The sequence below is a fragment of the Gnatocerus cornutus genome, chromosome 4 (genome assembly GCF_029298725.1).
Source record: "Gnatocerus cornutus isolate USDA-ARS CGAHR chromosome 4, icGnaCorn1.1, whole genome shotgun sequence".
Classification (NCBI taxonomy): Eukaryota; Metazoa; Arthropoda; class Insecta; order Coleoptera; family Tenebrionidae; genus Gnatocerus; species Gnatocerus cornutus.
In genome coordinates this window covers 20,320,026-20,339,652 of record NC_142236.1, presented here as the reverse complement: position 1 = coordinate 20,339,652, position 19,627 = coordinate 20,320,026, and the positions used below count along the sequence as shown (strand labels likewise).

Genomic DNA, 19,627 nt, shown 5'->3' with positions numbered 1-19,627 from the left:
GTCTAAACTATGACACTCTTCTAATTTTTGATTGAACTAGATTTTTCAAGCTTTCTTTAATGAAGGTACCAAAAATTTTGAAATTTTTAAAAACCGAAAATTTTAAAATTAAAAAAAAAAGTAAATAAGACTGACATTTTAAAACTTGTTTATTTAATCTACTAAACTGTCAAATCATAAAATAAAAAAAAATCGAGATATTTTAAAAAGGTAAAATTTTTGAAAATATTAAAAAATGGTGCATTATTCAATTGTTTATCGCACGCTAACGTTGACATTTGAGAAAGTTATCTTCGTAACGATTCCATTAAGTCTACCAAATTACAGATTTAAAAAAATCTCTTTTAAAAACCAAAAAAAAACCAAAAAAAATTCGGAAACTCGATTATTACATCGTAAACAGATTTAAAAGCGCTCATTACTCGCGATAATCACACCTCTGGCGCCCAAATTAAAATCAAATCAAACTTGCATAACCGCTCTGAAATTCTTTCTTCCTTTTTACTCTTTTCATTAGCACGTATCGGTGAGTGTAAATTGTTTTAAAGTGAAGGTAAAGTGAAGAGGTCTACATTTGATTTTTCTTCGATTGTAAGAGAGGTGGAGAAATTGTTCATTTTGGCCTCGAGCTGTATAATCACAGGATGCTGATGAGTGTTATGACTTCTTTTTGCGGCCGGTGTTGACGGATCTCGTGTCATTCGTGTCATTTTGCATTAAAGAAAAATGTTTGTGGGCTGGCAGCTACTTTCATTTATAGTATTACTATCATTACCGGGTGAAGAGGGAAAAATGGAGATATTTTTTGAGAGAATTAGGTGTTGATGTGAGGACATCTTCGGTGATTTGGTGAAGGATGTTTTGCTAGTGGAAATGAATGAGAAATTTGAGGTTTTGTGTAGACGATTTGTGCTGCAGAAGTGTATAGTTGGTTGCCTATGCAATAAATCATATATTTTTTTAATATTTATTAATCGAGTTTGTAATTTTGGTAGTTTAGAAGCTAAGGCAACGAAATTTGGAGAGTTTACTATTTTTGACTTGTTGATTGTCTATCCCAAATTTCAAATTATTTGAGCAACAGGAGCAAACGTAATTCTTTTTTTGTGTACAAGCCAAAACTGTCTAATATTTTCCATTGTAGGTTTGGTACATTTGAAGTTAAAAAAAATACAATTTAAAAAAATTATTAGTTTTAACCTGTATATTGTCTGTCTTCAGTGTCAAATTTTTTAAGTAACAGGGACGGATTTTAAAAATTTTCTATTTCAAAACGAACCAAAAATTTCCAATATCCTTCTATTCGGACCTGTAATTTTCATAGTTTTGACGCTGGAAGTAACAAAATTAAAAAAACTACTACTTTTGGTCCAACTGTCCGTTCCATATCCCAAAATTTTTAAAGTGCAGAGACGGATTTTAGAAATTTTTATTTTCAAGATTACCCAAACATTTAAAAAATTTTTAATTCGAAACTGTCATTTTAGTAGTTTTGACTAAAGCAATGGATTTTAAAAAGATTACTAGTTTTGACTGGTTGACTGTCCTAAATTCCATTTTTTAGCAAAACAAACGGATTTTAGAAAATTTTATTTTTCAAAATTTTATAATATTTTCATTCGAATCTGTAATTTTGGTAGTTTTAAATCTACCACAATGAAACTTGAAGAAATTGTTATTTTTAGCCTCTTGGCTGTCTGTCCAAAATCTCAAGTTTTTTGAGCAACAGAGACGGATTTTGAAAATTTCTATTTTCAAGGCGAGTTAATAATTTCAAAAAATTTCTATTCGGACTTGTAATTTTGGTTATTTTGACGCTACAACACTGAAAGTTGGACATATTACTACTTTTGATTTGTTATTTGTCTGTTCAAAATCTCATTTTTTTTGCGCAACAAGAACTAATTTTAAAAAATTTTATTTTCAAGACTACCCAAATATTTCTGAAATTTTTAATTCGAAACTGTAATTTCACAAGTTTTGACGCTAAAACATAGAAATTTAAAAATAATACTAGTTTTGACTGGTTGACTGTCCTAAATTCCATTTTTTTACCAAAACGAACGGAATTTAGAAAATTTTATTTTCGAAACGAACCAAAATTTTATAATATTTTCATTCGAATCTGTAATTTTGGTAGTTTTAAATCTACCACCATGAAACTTGAAGAAATTGTTACTTTTAGCCTCTTGACTGTCTGTCCAAAATCTTAACTTTTTTGAGCAACAGAGACAGATTTTGAAAATTTTCATTTTCAAGGCGAGTCAATAATTTCAAAAATTTTCTATTCGGACTTGTAATTTTGATTATTTTGACGCTACAACACTGAAAGTTGGACATATTACTACTTTTGATTTGTTAATTGTCTGTTCAAAATCTCATTATATTGAGCAACAAAAACAAATTTTAAAAAATTTTAGTTTCAAGACTACCCAAATATTTCCAAAATTTTTAATTCGAAACTGTAATTTCACAAGTTTTGACGCTAGCTAAAACACAGAAATTTAAAAATAATACTAGTTTTGACTGGTTGACTGTCCTAAATTCCATTTTTTTACCAAAACAAACGGATTTTAGAAAATTTTATTTTCGAAACGAACCAAAATTTTATAATATTTTCATTCGAATCTGTAATTTTGGTAGTTTTACATCTACCACAATGAAACTTGAAGAAATTGTTGCTTTTAGCCTCTTGGCTGTCTGTCCAAAATCTCAACTTTTTTGAGCAACAGAGACGGATTTTGAAAATTTTCATTTTCAAAGCGAGTCAATAATTTCAAAAATTTTCTATTAGGACTTGTAATTTTGGTTATTTTGACGCTACAACACTGAAAGTTGGACATATTACTACTTTTGATTTGTTAATTGACTGTTGAAAATCTCATTTTTTTTGCACAACAAGAACTAATTTTAAAAATTTTCGCCTTCAAGATGAGCTAAAATTTTCCAAAATTTTTATTTGAATCTGCAATTTTGTTAGTTTAAAAAAAATTAGAGAGATTACTACTTATAACTTGTTAACTGGCTCACTCGAATTTTAAATTTTTTAAGCGTCGAGACAAATTTTAAAAAATTTCATTTCCTAGGCGAGTTAAAATTTTCAAAATTTTTTATTCAAACCTGTAATTTCAATAGTTTTGACACTAGAACAATAAAATTTAGACAGATTGTTACTCTTGACCTGTTGGCTGTTTGTCATATTTTTTGAGCAACAGGAACGGATTTTATAAATTTCCGTTTTCAAGACGTGCTAAAATTTTTCGATTCAGACCTATAATTTTCGTAGTTCTGACGGTAAGCTAATGAAATTTTGAGAAATTACTACTTTGAACTTGTTGACTGTTTATCTCATATTTCAAATTTTCTAGATAAGACAGACAGATTCTAGAAATTTTTGTTATCAAAACGAACCAAAACTTTTCTACATTTTTTTTCGAATCTGTAAATTTGTTAGTTTTGACGCTAGAGCAATGAATTTTGCAGAGAGTACTATTTTTGACTTGTTTACTGGTTATTCTAAATTTCAGATTTTTTGAGCTACAAAGCCATATTTTAGAAATTTTGATTATCAAAACCAGGTAGAATTTTCTATTCGAACGTGTAATTCTTGTAGTTTTGAGTCTAGAACCATGAATTTTGGAAAGGTGATACTTTTGAGCTAGTGACTATGTATTCCAAATTTTTTGAATAACAGAAACGAAATTTAGAAATTTTCAATTTCTAGACTATTAAAAATTTTCAAAATTTTCTGTTTGGATCTGTAATTTTGGTAGTTTTGACTCTAAGACAATGAAACTTGGCGAAATTACTATTTTTTAAAATGCCTGTTTGAAATCTCAATTTTTCTTAGCAATTTTAAAGAAAAATTAGATTTTTTTTTCATAAGTAATATAACAAGAGAGCTCGAAATTGTCAGAAATTTTTCTGACAAACAAAGAAAAATTTATAGAGACTACTACTATTGACCTGGTGACTGCCTGACCCAAATCCCAATTTTTTTCAGCCTCAAAAACAGATTTTAAAAATTTTTATTTTCAAGACGAATCAAAACTTTTTAATGTTGATTTTAATGATTTTTTTTTAGTTTTGACTCTAGGACAATAAAATTTAGAGAAATCATTACTTTTGGCTAGTTAACTGTCTGTCTTAAACCTCAACTTTTTTAAGCTACAGGAAGGTATTTTAGAAATTTTCATTTTCCAGACGAGCCAAAACCATTTTTCATTCGGACCTGTAATTTTTGTAATTTTGATTCTAAAGCAATAAAATTTAGAAAACATTTATTATTAACTTGTTAATTGTCTGTCCTAAATTCCAATTTTTTTTGAGTAACAGGACCGGATTTAAAAAAAAATTATTTTCAAAAAAGGCAAAAATTTCCAATATTTTTCATTCCGACCAGTAATTTTAGTAGTTTTGAAGCTGAGATAATGAAATTTAGAGCGATTACTACTTTTGACCTGTTGACTGTTTGTAAAAAATTCTAAATTTTTTGAGCAACAGAGACAAATTTCAAAAAAATTTTTTTTTAAATTAAATTTTCCATTCAGAACTGCAATTTTAATAGTTTTGACACTCGGATACTGAAAATTGGTGAAATTACTTCTATTGACTTGTTAACTCCCTATCCAAAATCTCAAATTTTTTGAGCGACAAGAACAAATTTTAGCAAATTTCATTTTTAAGGCAAATCAAAACTTTCAAAAATCTTCGATTCGAACCTACAAATTTTTGTAGTTTTTACTTTAATGCAATAAAATTTGCAGATATGACTGATTTTGACCTGTAAAACGTTTGTTCAAAATCTCAAATTTTTTAAGCGTCAGGGACGGATTGTAGAAATTTTCACTTTTAAGACAACTCAATTTTTTTTAAAATTTATATATGGACCTGAAATTTGGTAGTTTTGACAAAAGTTAAAAAGAGTACTATTTTTGATCTATTGACCGTTTGTCTCCCAAATTTTTTGAGCAACAGAAACAGATTTCAAAAATTTTTATTTTTAAAACGAGAAAAAACAGTATTTTACGTTCGGACTTGACTAGTTTTGATGCTACGGCAATGATATTTGGAGAGATTACTACTTTTACCCTGTCTTACTTTCGAAATTTTTTGAGCAACACAGACTAATTTTAAGAAATTTTTATTTTTAAAAAAAACCTTATACTTCCAAAATTTTCAATTCGGACCTGTAATTCAGGCAGTATTGACTCTAAGTTAATAAAATTTGAACAGATTACTACTTTTAATCTGTTGTCCCAAATCTTTATATTTTTTGAGCAACAGGGACGGATTTTGGAAATTTTTATTTTCAAGACTACCCAAATATTTCAAAAATTTTTCATTCGAAACTATAATTTTGGTAGTTTTGACGATAAAACATTGAAATTTAAAAAGATTACTAATTTTGACTGGTTAACTGTCAGAATTTTGCCAAATTTCATTTTTTTACCAAAACAAACGAATTTTAGAAATTTTCATTTTCGAAACGAACCAAAATTTTATAATATTTTCATTCAAATCTGTAATTTTGGTAGTTTTAAATCTAGCACAATGAAACTTGAAAAAATTGTTACTCTTAACCTCTTGGACATATGTCCCAAATCTCAAGTTTTTTAAGCAACAGAAACGGATTTTGAGAGTCAATAATTTAAAAAAATTTCTATTCGGACTTGTAATTTTGGTTATTTTGACGCTACAACATTGAAAATTGGACATATAATTACTTTTGATTTGATAATTTTTAACAAGAACAAATTTTAAAATTTTTTATTTGTATCTGTAATTTTGTAAGTTTTGAAAACAAAAAAAATTAGAGAGATTACTATTTTTAACTTGTTGACTGTCTCACCCAAATTTTAAATTTTTAAGCAACAGGAACAATTTAAAAAAAAATATATTTTCTAAGCGGGTTAAGATTTTCAATTTTTTTTTATTCAGACCTGTAATTCTGATAGTTTTGACACTAAAGCAATAAAATTTAGACAGATTGTTACTCTTGACCTGTTGGCTGTTTGTCTCAAATTTCATATTTTTTGAGCAACAGGAACGGATTTTATAAATTTCCGTTTTCAAGACGAGCTAAATTTTTTTTTAGCATTTTCTATTCAGATCTAATTTTTCGTAGTTCTGACGTTAAGCCAATGAAATTTTGAGATTACTATTTTAAACTTGTTGACTGTTTATCTCAAATTTCAATTTTTTTAGATAAGAGAGGCAGATTCTAGAAATTTTTATTTTCAAAACGAACCAAAAATTTCCAATATTTTCTATTCGGACCTGTAATTCTTGTAGTTTTGGGTCTAGAACCATGAAATTTGGAAAGGTTAATACTTTTGAGCTAGTGATTATGTATTTAAAAGCCCAACTTTTTTGAGTAACAGAGACGAACTTTAGAAATTTTCTATTTGTAGACGTGTTAAAAATTTTCAAAATTTTCTGTTAAGATCTGTAATTTTGGTAGTTTTGACGCTAAGACAATGAAACTTGGCGAGATTACTACATTTTGACCGGTTAACTGTATGTTTCAAATATCAATTTTTTTTAGAAATTAAAAAAAATCGAATTTTTTTTCATAACTAATATAACAAGAGGGTTCGAAATTGTCCAAAAATTTTCCGACAAACGAAAAAAATTTGGAGAGACTACTACTATTGACCTGGTAACTTATCTGTCCCAAATCCCAATTTTTTTCAGCCACTAAGACAGATTTTAAAAATTTTTATTTTCAAGACGAGCCAAAACTTCACAAAATTTTGAATACGGACCTGTAATTCGGATAGTTTGAAATTAAAGCAATAAAATTTTAAAGAGATTACAATTTTTGCCCTAAATTTTTGCTTTAAATCTCATATTCTTTAGCAACAGGGACGGATTTTAGAAATTTCCATTTTTAGGACAAGGGAAAACTTTCTCAAATTTTCCATTCGGTCCTGTAATTCTGGTAGTTTTACCCTTAAGCAATAAAAATCGGAGAGATTACTACTTTTAACCTGTTGACAATTTGTAGCAAATTCCATATTTTCTGAGAAATAGAAACAAATTTTAAAAAATTTTATTTTCAAGACGAATCAAAAGTTTGCATACGGACCTGTAATTCTAATAGTTTTGACTCTAGGACAATAAAATTTAGAAAGATCATTACTTTTGACTTGTTAACTGTCTGTCTTAAATCTCAACTTTTTTGAGCCACAGGGACGTATTTTAGAAATTTTCATTTTGCCGACGAACCAAAACTATTTTTCATTCGGACCTGTAATTTTTGTAATTTTGATTCTAAACCAATAAAATTTAGAAAACATTTATTCTTGATTTGTTTATTGTCTGTCCAAAATTCCAACAGGACCGGATTTAAAAAAAAATTATTTTCAAAAAAGGCAAAAATTTCCAATATTTTTCATTCGGACCAGTAATTTTAGTAGTTTTGAAGCTAAAAGAATGAAATTTAGAGGAATTGCTACTTTTGACCTGTTGACTGTTTGTAGGAAATTCCAAATTTTTTGAGCAACAGAAACAAATTTCAAAAATTTTTATTTTTAAGACAAGCCAAAAATTTCTTAAATTTTCCATTCAGAACTGCAATTTTTATAGTTTTGACACTCGGATACTGAAAATTGGTGAAATTACTTGTATTGACTTGTTAACTGTCTGTCCAAAATCTCAAATTTTTTGCGCGACAAGAACAAATTTTAGCAAATTTTATTTTTAAGGTAAATCAAAATTTTCAAAAATTTTCTATTCGAACCTGCAATTTTTGTAGTTTTCACCCTACTGCAATAAATTTTGCAGATATGACTGACTTCGACCTGTTGAATGTTTGTCCCAAATCTCAAATTTTTCAAGCGACAGGGACGGATTGTAGAAATTTTCACTTTTAAGACAACTCAATTTTTTTTTTATTTTATGTTCGGACCTGTAAATTTGGTAGTTTTGACAAAAATTAAAAAAACTACTATTTTTGATCTATTGACCGTTTGTCTCAAATCCCAAATTTTTTGAGCAACAAAAACAGATTTTAAAAATTTTTATTTTCAAAACGAGCAAAAAATTTCCAGTATTTTACGTTCGGACCTGTAATTTCAGTAGTTTTTATGCTGCGGCAATGATATTTGGAGAGATTGCTACTTTTGCCCTGATTATTATCTGTCTTACATTCCAAACTTTTTGAGCAACAGAGACTAATTTTAAGAAAATTCTATTTTTAAAAAGAACCTTATACTTCCAAAATTTTCAATGCGGACCTGTAATTCAGGCAATATTAACTCTAAATTAATAAAATTTAGGCAAATTACCACTTTTGATCTGTTGACTCTTTGTACCAAATCTCATATTTTTTGAGCAACAGAGACGGATTTTGAAAATTTTCATTTTCAAGACGAGCCTAAAATTTACAAAATTTTCCATTCGGACCTGTAATTTTTGTGGTTTCGTAGTTAAGACAATGAAATTTAAAGAGATTACTACCTTTGACTTTTTGACTGTCTGTTCCAAATTTAAAATTTTTGACGCAACAGGGACGGATTTTAAAATAATTTATATTTAAAACGAGCAAAAACTTTCAAATCTGTTACATTTTGACCTGTCATTTTGATAACTTTAATGCTAATACAATGAAATTTGGTAAAAATACTACTTTTAACCTGTTGACTGTCCATATCAAAACCCTATTTTTTTTAACAACAGAAACGGATTTTGGAAATTTTCATTTTTAAGGCGAGTCAATAATTTAAAAAATTTTCTATTCGGACCTGCAATTTTTGTAGTTTTCACCCTAGAGCAATAAAATTTGCAGATATGACTATTTTCGACCTGTTAAATGTCTGTTCAAAATCCAATTTTTTTTAAGCGACAGGGAGAGATTGTAGAAATTTTTACTTTTCCATTTCCATTTTCCATTCTGTAATTTGGATCTGTAATTTTTGTAGTTTCGTAGTTAAGACAATGAAATTTAAAGAGATTACTAGGTAGTAGTCAAAGGTTTGACTTGTTGACTGTCTGTCCGAAATTTCAAATTTTTGACGCAACATGGACGGATTTTAAAATAATTTATATTTAAAACAAGCAAGAACTTTCAAATCTGTTACATTTTGACTTGTCATTTTGATAACTTTAACACTAATACAATGAAATACTACTTTTAACCTGATGACTGTCTATACCAAAACCCATTTTTTTTGAGCAACAGAAACAGATTTTGGAAATTTTTATTTTTAAGGCGAGTCAAAATTTTCCAAAGTTTTCTGTTTAAACTTGTAATTTGTGTTAGTTTTGACGCTACGGCACTAAAAATTGTAGATATAACTAATTTTAATTGGTTAACTGTTTGTCTAAAATCTCAAATATTTTGCGCAACAAAAATAAATTTTTAAAATTTTCGTTTTTAAGATGAGCAAAAATTTTCCAAAATTTTTATTCGGATCTGTAATTTTGGTAGTTTTAGAGCTAAGATACTGAAATTTGAAAAGATTACTTTTTTTGCCTTATCGACGGTTTATCCTAAATCCCAAATTGTTTGAGCAGCAGAAAAGGACTTTCAAATTTTTACTTCCAAAACGAACTAAAAATGTTTAATATTTTCCATTTGGATCAGTAATTTTCGTAGTTTTGACTGTAAAGCAACGCAGATTAAAGAAATTACTACTTTTGAACTGTTAATAACCTGTCCCTAATCCCAATTGCTTTGAGCAACAGAAACAAATTTTCAAATTTTTAATTTTCAACAAAAGCAAAAATGTTCAAACTTCTCTATTCGGCGCGAAATTTTGATAGTCATGATCCTACAGCAATAAAATTTCGACAAATTACTACTTTTGCCTTGTTAACTGTTTGTTCCAAATCCTAAATTTTTTGAGCAACAGAGACGGAATTTAGAAATTTTCATTTTCAAGACAAGCATAAATTTCCAATATTTTCTATTCGGACCTGTAACTTCGGTAGTTTTGAATCTAGGGCAATGAAAATTGGAGTGCTTTTTACTTTTGACTCATCGACTATCCATCTCAAATCCCAAATTTTTTGAATAACAAAAACAAATTTTAAAATCTTTTAAGATAGGTCAAAATTTTCTATTTGAACCTGTGTTTTTAAGCAACAGATGCGGATTTTACACAATTTTATTTTCAAGACGACCAAATTTTCTTAAATTTTCTAATTAGACCTGTAATTTTGGTAGTTTTGGCGCAACAAGAATAAAATTTTTAGAAATTACTACTATAGGCGTGTTAAGTTTTCATTTTTAATACGTTTTATTAACAATACGTATTGTAATTTCTACTGTATTTAATAAAAATTTTAAATTCAAGCAATAACACTCTCACTTCTTAATTTTATCATTTTATTGATATGAAAATTAAAATCAAAACACTGTAACTTCGAAGACTTCATCTTTTCGGTTTATTTATCACAAATTTTGTCAAATTTTTCCACATTTTTGATAACTGATAACCCCAGCCCCCTATCAACCAAACCGATAAATCCTCTCATCGCAACAAAAACACCATTAAAACCACCGCATCCGAAGAAACCTCATCCCAAAATGGCAAGTACCACCCCAAGAGTTCCACCCCTCATTCCAATTTTCAGATTCGCCTCTTCCTCCTCTGCCTGCTTCTCCACGCCGCCCACCCCAAAGACATCTGGCGCAGCGCCCCAACAACTCTCTCCAACATCACCTTGAAGAAGAACACCCCCATCGTGCTCCCCCAGGAGGAAGAAGAAGTGACCTTCAGCCACCTCAATGGTACTCTCTACTCGAACTCCCTGTCACAACTGAAAGCAAAAGGGGTTCGTCTAGCCTTCGACCACTTGGAGAAGATCGAACCTGGAGCCATCTGCTCCTCGGGGGTGTTGAAGAAAGTCGAGATTTTCCTCGGAGGGAACAATGGAGTGCGTGTGTCAAACGACCTTCTGAAGAACTGTGAGTCTCTGGAGGAGTTGTCTGTAGTCGGAGACTACGACAAGCTCCACCAGGTCGATGAAGACGCTTTCACCGCTTTACCTCACTTGAAGAACTTGAATTTGGTACAAGTGGAGGTGCAGCACGTCAAAAAAGAGTACTTTAACAACCTCCACGCTCTGGAGTTCCTCACTCTGAGGAAGTGCGCCGTGGAAGACATCGCCAGCGATGCTTTCCAAGACTTGACGAACCTCAAAGAACTCGAGATTTTCTTTAACAGAGAGTTGACTCATCTCCCGGAAAACCTCTTCAAAGACAACGGAAAACTCGAGAGATTGCTTTTGGTGTCCAACAACATCACGGGGTTGACGTGGGACGAGTTCAAAGGATTGTCTTCTTTGAAGGAGTTGCATGTTGGGAGGAACAATATTTCTTCATATGATGCGGAGAAAATCGCGAAAAATCTTCCGAAGTTGAAGGAGTTTAGTTTTGAGTTGAATCCCAAGGAGTGTAAGGAGAGGGAGGCGTTTGCTAAGGAGCTGAAGAAGAAATTGGGGCGTTCTATTCATATTGTGCATAAGTTTGATCCTGGGTTTTATGACTCGTGCGAGGATGAGAGGGAAATTTGAAAATAGAATTTGGAGTTTGTTAAATTTCGTAATAATTGTGGAGTAAAAGTGGCAAATTTTTGAAAATTTTTATTTTTAGAACAAACCCAAATTTCCTAAGTTTTAACTAAAATTTATAACTACAGTGTGTTTAAATGTGTCGTTTTGGCAGTTTTTGAGCAACAGGGACGGATTTTAGAAATTTTCATTTTTCAGACGAGCCAAAACTATTGTGATTCGGATCTTCTTGATTTTCTGTCCTAAATTCCAATTCTTTCGAGCAACAGGACCGGATTTTAAAATTTTTATTTTCAAGGGAGGCAAAAATTTCCAATATTTTTCATTCGGACCAGTAATTTTAGTAGTTTTGAAGCTAAGAGAATAAAATTTAGAGGGATTACTACTTTTGACCTGTTGACTGTTTGTAGGAAATTCCAAATTTTTTAAATAACTGTGACAAATTTCAAAAATTTTTATTTTTAAGACAAGCTAAAAATTTCTTAACTTTTCCATTCAGCACTGCAATTTTAATAGTTTTGACACTCGGATACTAAAAATTGGTGAAATTACTATTGACTTGTTAACTGTCTGTCCAAATCCTCAAATTTTTGCGCGACATGAACAAATTTTAGCAAATTTTATTTTTAAGGCAAATCAAAACTTTCAAAAATCTTTTATTCAAACCTGCGATTTTTGTAGTTTTCACCCTAGTGCTATAAAATTTGCAGATATGACTGATTTTGACCTGTAGAATGTCTGTTCAAAATCCCAAATTTTTTAAGCGACAGGAGCGGATTGTAGAAATTTTCACTTTTAAGACAACACAATTTTTTTTTAATTTTATATTCGGACCTGTAAAGGTAGTTTTGACAAAAATTAAAAAAATTACTATTTTTGATCTATTGACCGTTTGTCTCAAATCCTAAATTTTTTGAGCAACATTAAACAGATTTCAAAAATTTTTATTTTCAAAACGAGAAAAAACTTTCTACTATTTTACGTTCGGACCTGTAATTTGAGTAGTTTTGATGCTACGGCAATGATATTTGGAGAGATTGCTACTTTTACCCGGATGACTATCGGTCTTACATTCCAAACTTTTTGAGCAACAGAGACTAATTTTAAGAAATTTTTATTTTTAACAAGAACCTTATACGTCCAAAATTTTCTATTCGGACCTGTAATTCAGGCACTATTGACTCTAAATTAATAAAATTTGGGCAAATTACCACTTTTGATCTGTTGACTGTTTGTCCGAAATCTCATATTTTTTGAGCAACAGAGACGGATTTTGGAAATTTTCATTTTCAAGACGAGCCTAAAATTTACAAAATTTTCCATTTGAACCTGTAATTTTTGTAGTTTCGTAATTAAGACAATAAAATTTAAAGAGATAACTACCTTTGACTTGTTGACTGTCTATACCAAAACCCATTTTTTTTGAGCAACAGAAACAGATTTTGGAAATTTTTATTTTTAAGGCGAGTCAAAATTTTCCGAAATTTTCTATTTGGACTTGAAATTTGTGGTAGTTTTGACGCCACGGTACTAAAAATTGTAGATATAACTACTTTTGATTTGTTAACTGCTAGTCTAAAATCCCAAATATTTTGCGCAACAAAAATAAATTTTTAAATTTTTCGTTTTCAAGATGAGCCAAAATTTTCCAAAATTTTTATTCGGATCTGTAATTTTGGTAATTTTAAAGCTAAGATACTGAAATTTAAATAAATTACTACTTTTGTCTCGTTGACGGTTTACGCTAAATCCCAAATTGTTTTGAGCAACAGCAACAAATTTTCAAACTTTTAGTTTTCAACAAAAACAAAAATTTCTAAATTTTTCTATTTTGATAGTCATGATCCTACAGCAATAAATTTTTGACAAATTAATACCTTTGACTTGTTGACTGTTTTTTACAAATCCTAAATTTTTTGAGCAACAGAGACGGACTTTAGAAATTTTTATTTTTAAGGCGAGTCAATAATTTCAAAAATTTTCTATTCAGACCTGTAACTTCGGTAATTTTGACTCTAGGGCAATGAAAATTGGAGAGCTTTTTACTTTTGACCCATTGACTGTCCATCTCAAATCCCAAAATTTTTGAATAACAAAAACAAATTTTAGAAATTTTTCATTTTGAAGATAGGCCAAAATTTTCCATTCTAACCTGTGATTTCGACACATTAGAAACTAAAGCAATGAAAATTTGAATGTTTACTACTTTTGACCTATTAACAGTCTGTCCCAAATCTTAAATTTTTTGAGCAACAGGAACGTACTTTAAAAAATTTTCATTTTCAACAAAAGCAAAAATTTTCGAATTATTTTTATTCGGCGCAAAATTTTGATAGTTATGATTTTACAGCAATAAAATTTACTACCGTAGATTTGTTGACTGTTTGTCCCAAATCCTAAATTTTTTGAGCAACAGAGACGGATTCTAGAAATTTTCATTTTCAAGACAAGCATAAATTTCCAATATTTTCTATTCGGACCTGCAATTTCGGTAGTTTTGAGTCTAGGGCAATGAAAATTGCAGAGCTTTTTACTTTTGACCCATTGACTGTCTGTCCTAATTCTTAAATTTTTTGCAACAGGACCGTATTTTAAAAAAAAATCATTTTCAGGACGAACCAAAACTTATTGCTTGAAGAATTCAAAATTTTCATTTTTTAGTATTGAAATTTTGAATTTAGTTGTGACATATTTAAGCAATAAAACTAATAAAGGTTTTAGTTTTGGCTAGTTTTTGATAAAATTATAGACTCAAAAAGTCAAAATTTTAAAGAAAATGTGTTTTTATAGAAAAAATAAACCATTTTTTTTAATTTAAAAGTATAACAATTATAACAATAGAACACAAACTGCAGAATCTTCATACTTTTGACTTAATTATCAAAAGTTTTGCCAAAATTTTCCACACAACTGAAATCCTAAATAATTTAAAATTTTTCAAGCAAAGTACAAATTTCAAAAATTTTTAATTACTAGTAAGTCGAAATTCTTTCACTCTTAGCGCTATTGTAATAAAATTTGGGAAAACTACTTTTCTTGACTAGTTTAGTTACTGTACCAAATCTCAAAATTTTAGAGCAAAAAAAATAAATTTTTGAAATTTTTATTTTGGGGCAAACTCATTTTTTTTTTATTTTTTGTAATTTGGACAGTTTTAATCCTACAACATGGTGATATTCGAAAAACTTCCCGATTTTGTTATAGTTCTTAAATATATCAAATCTTGAAATTTAAAAATTTTTATTTTGGAAATTTTTTTATTAAAAATTTTCTTCTAATTTAGGCAGTCTTAAAGTTAAACAATGAAATTTAGAGAGGATGAAAATTCTCTCTTGCCAATCAATTGTACCAAATTTCAAAAATCTTGAAAAAAAGAAACAAAATTTTGGAAATTTTGAAAACAAAAATTTTCTATTTTTGTGTTTAAATCTTATAATTCTGACAGGTTAGCACTTTTACTTTCACTTTCAAAAAACATAAACATCACGTCGCCTTGTGTACACGCAACCAACCACACACCCGTGTAAACGTAGCCACGATCTTTATTCCCATTCGTTTGTGTAACAAGAGCGTAAAATCAACTTTTTCCACTCACCCGATCCAGCTGATCCGGCGACAAAGCCGCGGGCCCCACAATCGACAGATATCTCAACTGTCTCGCCACCACAGGATTGCCAACATTGACTCGTCCCAATTTGTTCAAAAGTTCCCAGACGCCGTGCTGGAAGTCGGAGTATTCCTGCTGCGCCCCGAGCTAAAACAAAAAAAAGTCAAGCTAACCTTAAATTGATTGTCAAACTATCATAACAAAAGACACGTGTCGGAATTGCATAGCCAACTATAGAATATAATTGTACCATAAAAAGTACCCTTGACTGGTCGTCACCGTCATTACTCAACGTCATGTAAATCCAGTAAACAATTTCTCGGGAAATATGAAAAATAAACACAAACTATGTTAGGCGCGTCTTAGGTGTGTTGAGAATTATAATCATTACGAAATATGTCTCATCCGACTGGAAAAAAAATGTAATTGAAGAAGGCCGCGGATTCCGAACGTCCGTCGCATTGCGATCGAATCACAATCAACCGAACACTTTTCACAGCGCGATGGTGTAAGTTACGACGTGACTTTGGCCCCATGGCCATCTCCGATCGTAATTGAATCGATCACACGATGATTACATAACCTGTTTATTGGTATGATTCAATTATGATCGCGTTATAATCGATATTCTCAGCTGGTGCTACAAATTTCCGATGGTCACGACGAATTAGGGTGTGCCCATTGTTGGCTGGCCTTGATTTTCAAAACATCCTGAAATGTTTTACTTTTTGCAGTTCCGAGAAGTCTCAGCTTCATTATAAATAACTGTTATTATTACTAATTTATTTGCGTGCAACCTTGATCGGAAGGATGACTTGGCAATGGTAATGAATAGGCAGGAAATGCACTTTTTAGAAAAACTCAGTAGGCCATGACATGCCTTAACCTCAACCTGTCAAAAAAAAGAAAAAGAGTAGGCCGTGCATCTGACTTTTTCGAAAAACTCAACGTGTCAAAAAACAATCTATAGTTGGCTGTGCATCTCTTAACTGTCATGTGTCATCGTCACAGCCTCCTTGGACACTTTCCCCGAAAACGGTTCTCACCCATTCTTCGGTAGAAAGTTCGAATATTAGGAGCGTTTAAACGTTTAGTTTCCCAAGCCCCCTTCAACAATGCCAATGTTGCCATTATGAAACGAGAAGATAGTAAAAGTGGAACTGGCGATAATGTAAACAGGGTCATCGTTCGGTCGGTTTGGTGTTTTATCAACCACATTCTACTTTCCGTGCGAATTCCGTTGTCCATTTTTATTCCAATTTCACCATGGTCTAGAGGAAAACACGTGTACGACACTCCATTGGGCAAGAATTAATGGAAGTGCCACGCAAGTGGAGACAAAGAAAGAGTTTTGTTGAGATTAGTAGGCTGGGATTGCGGACTTGTGTTGGTAGCACTGGTTTTTGACTGCGTGGAACTGGCAAGCTAACCTCAAAGCCACAAAATGTCAAATTGTTTTAGTGGTTTTGCTTTAAAACACCTTAAACTTTATTAAGATGTTAAAAACTGTATATTTCTAAACTTTGGCTTGGTCGAAGTGTGCTTTGGACCTTCCAATGTCATGCATATTAATATTATTATTATTACTGCAGTTCAAATAAACAATCTGCGTAGGCTTTGAAACTTGCGGTGTCTTAATGACACTAAAGGTGAAGTATGACAGTTGCAAAATGTCAAACTTTATACAGATCAGAAGTACCAACTTCTAATAAACGGTGGAAGATTGACATCGAACTTTTTGAGGCACTGTCAACTAGTGACAGACAGTGCTACCAATCAGCTACGAAAACTGTAGTATTTTGTACAAGTCATTCGCTGCCTTCCATCTGAAATGTAATTGTCAAACATTGAAAATCAGAGCTACCAACTTGTCAGATTTCGACGCTTAATTATTCGATTTTTTTGGATTTTTTTTCAAAGTAAAAATCTTAAGTTTTTTGAATGTCAAACTGAAAAATGTTTAACACGTCGAAAATTACGATCAAATAAAAATCACATCTAAGCAGGCTTTGGAATTATGTTGATAGGACTGTCTGTCGTTTTTTTGAAAGTTTGACGTTACATACTAATATGTCACTTTCAATTGCTTTATGACAATTTAGAAGTGTCAAACTGTATAAAAATCGGAAGTACCAACCTACAAGAAAAGTGCAAGGCTTCCTAGACGTCCATTTTTAGTGTGATTGATAATGAGTGGCAAACAGAGTTACCAACTGTATAATTTAAATACAGTCGAATAATAACAGTTTAAAGAGGTTGTGAAATATGGTAGCCCTGTCGGTCAAAACCAAAATAATGTCATCGTTCATATGTCTCTCAATTGTCAAAACTGGCAGTTACCAGTGCTACCCGCATGTATAAAAAGTGTAAAACCTACCAGACTCCATTTCTTTAAATACAATTAATGTCAATCTGTCAATGTTATGACAGATAATTTCTAGTGTCTTTTGAAACAACTTCTAGTGTTTTTATTTTTTCATGTTTTATTACCAAACTTTTAAAAACCAAATATTACGATCTTGTTAAATCATTGTCTAGGAAGACTTTAGAGTTTGAATTATGTTGGTAGCCCTGCTTATAAAGTCCTTGACAGTTTGAGGTTAAGCACTAATGTATAAGGCAACATTTAATTCTCAAAAAGTGTCTTCTGACTTATTACTATTCTGATTTATCAAACTCAAACTACCAACAGAAAAAATGTTAAGCCACGAATTCTCTTGAAACTGTTATAATGACAGACGTAGTTACCAACATAAAATGGCAGCAAAATCCGCTTTTACGCAAGTTTTATAAATTGTCGGAAATATCTCGCCTCTTTGACAGTTTGAGTCAGATATGCCAGTGTGACCAACATGTAAGAAAAACCAAGGCTTACTAGTTGAAATTTTTTGAGTATTTTAAGAGCTTGTTTGTTAACTTTACCTGTTTATTTTGACAGAAGATGTTATTTTAAACTTTTATTCATGACAGTTCTGAAATGTCAAACTTGTTAAATGCCAACATAATACAGGAAAATTGTAAAGTATGTTTGACATAAAACTGACAGGTAATAGGTGTGCATTAAAAACAAGTATGCTATGACGTTTAGTGATTTTCTGTTGAAAAAACAATGGAAAAATGACACTTAGAATGACATTTTGTCGTACGACATAGAAATAACCTTAAATTGGTTTAAAATCTAGCTCAAATGTTAAAGTTGACTGATGGCAGTGCTACCAACAATTAGGAAAATTTTTATATTCCATTTTATTGTGTCAAATTTACAGGTTGTTTTCAGTGATTTCTAAGACGATTTCTAAAATCGTTGTGTTTTTTTTTATATTCTATTAGGAAATGAGCCTTGAAATGTCGTTAAATGACAGGAGTACCAACAAATAGCAAAACTATCATGTCTAATCCACGTAAAGTTGACAAGTGAAGATAAAAATTAGCAGACCGTTATTTGGTAGCATTGAAAAACAAAAAAAGACAAGGCTATCAACATAAAATATCAGTTTTATACAATATACAAATACAAGTTTTGAAAATTGCCCCAATTATCTCGTTTCTTTGACAGTTTGAGTCAGAATGACAGTGTAACCAACATGGCGAAAAATCCAAGGCCTGCTAAATGAAATTTTTTTAGTGTATTTAGAGCTTGTTTGCTCACTTTGCCTGTCTGTTTTGACAGTAGCTGTGCAAAGATGTCATTACAAACTTGTATCATGACAGTTCTAAATTGTCAAACTTTTTAAATAACGGAGATGTCAACATAATTTAGAAAAATTGCAAAGTTTGCTTGACGTAAAACTGACAGGTAACACGTGTGCATTAAAAACAAGTAAGCCATGACGTTTTGTAATTTACTGTTGGAAAGATAATGGAAAAATGACACTTAGAATGACATTTTGTCATACGACATACAAGTAACCTCGAATTGGTTTAAAATATTGCTCAACTGTCAAACTTGACAGATGACAGTGCTACCAACAGTTAGGAAAATATGGATAAAGTCGACTAATCGTATTTTTTAATGGCTTCTCATTGTGTCAAATTGACAGGTAGTATTCTAAGAAAATTTCTATTTGAAAATGAGTCTGAAATGTCGTTAAATGACAGGTGTGCCAACATTTAGGAAAACTAGTATTTCTACCACACGTAAAACTGACTGATAGAATGTGGATATAAAAAATAGGCAGGCCATGACTCCGTTTCGTAATTTGGTTGTTAAAGCGTTTCTACTAGACGTACAGCATCAATGTGACTATTTAAAACATACCAAGCATGCCATGACTTGGTTTCATAGATTGGTAGCACTGAAAAAACAATTGAAAAATGCCATCCGCTAGAATAAATTGTACGGAAAATCTTTTTGTTGCGTTGGTAGTTTTAAACAGTGAGATTAAACGCTAATTGTTCGTATGCAAGAGCTACCAACATACAAAAAAAAACTGCAGCGTGACACATTGTGGTTTCTTGGGGTAACCGCAACCATTACGCCTTTCCTCCTACTGAAACAAA

General features: G+C 30.8%; 2 protein-coding genes across 2 annotated transcripts in view; one reads left to right on the top strand and one right to left on the bottom strand.

The window, feature by feature from the left end:
• Nucleotides 1–19,627, bottom strand: part of Ance-3 (angiotensin-converting enzyme Ance-3) — a 79,486-nt gene that overhangs the window by 54,600 nt on the left and 5,259 nt on the right. Inside the window, exon 2 of the mRNA XM_088034235.1 lies at nt 15,116–15,274. Coding sequence (XP_087890361.1) covers nt 15,116–15,274 — 159 coding nt within the window. The remainder of the gene's footprint in view (nt 1–15,115; nt 15,275–19,627) is intronic.
• On the top strand, nt 10,444–11,589 carry LOC148176643 (uncharacterized). The gene is made up of 2 exons (XM_088034246.1): nt 10,444–10,537; nt 10,582–11,589. Exons 1-2 carry the CDS (start codon nt 10,535–10,537, stop codon nt 11,521–11,523), a joined length of 945 nt encoding a protein of 314 aa, XP_087890372.1. The 5' UTR covers nt 10,444–10,534; the 3' UTR covers nt 11,524–11,589.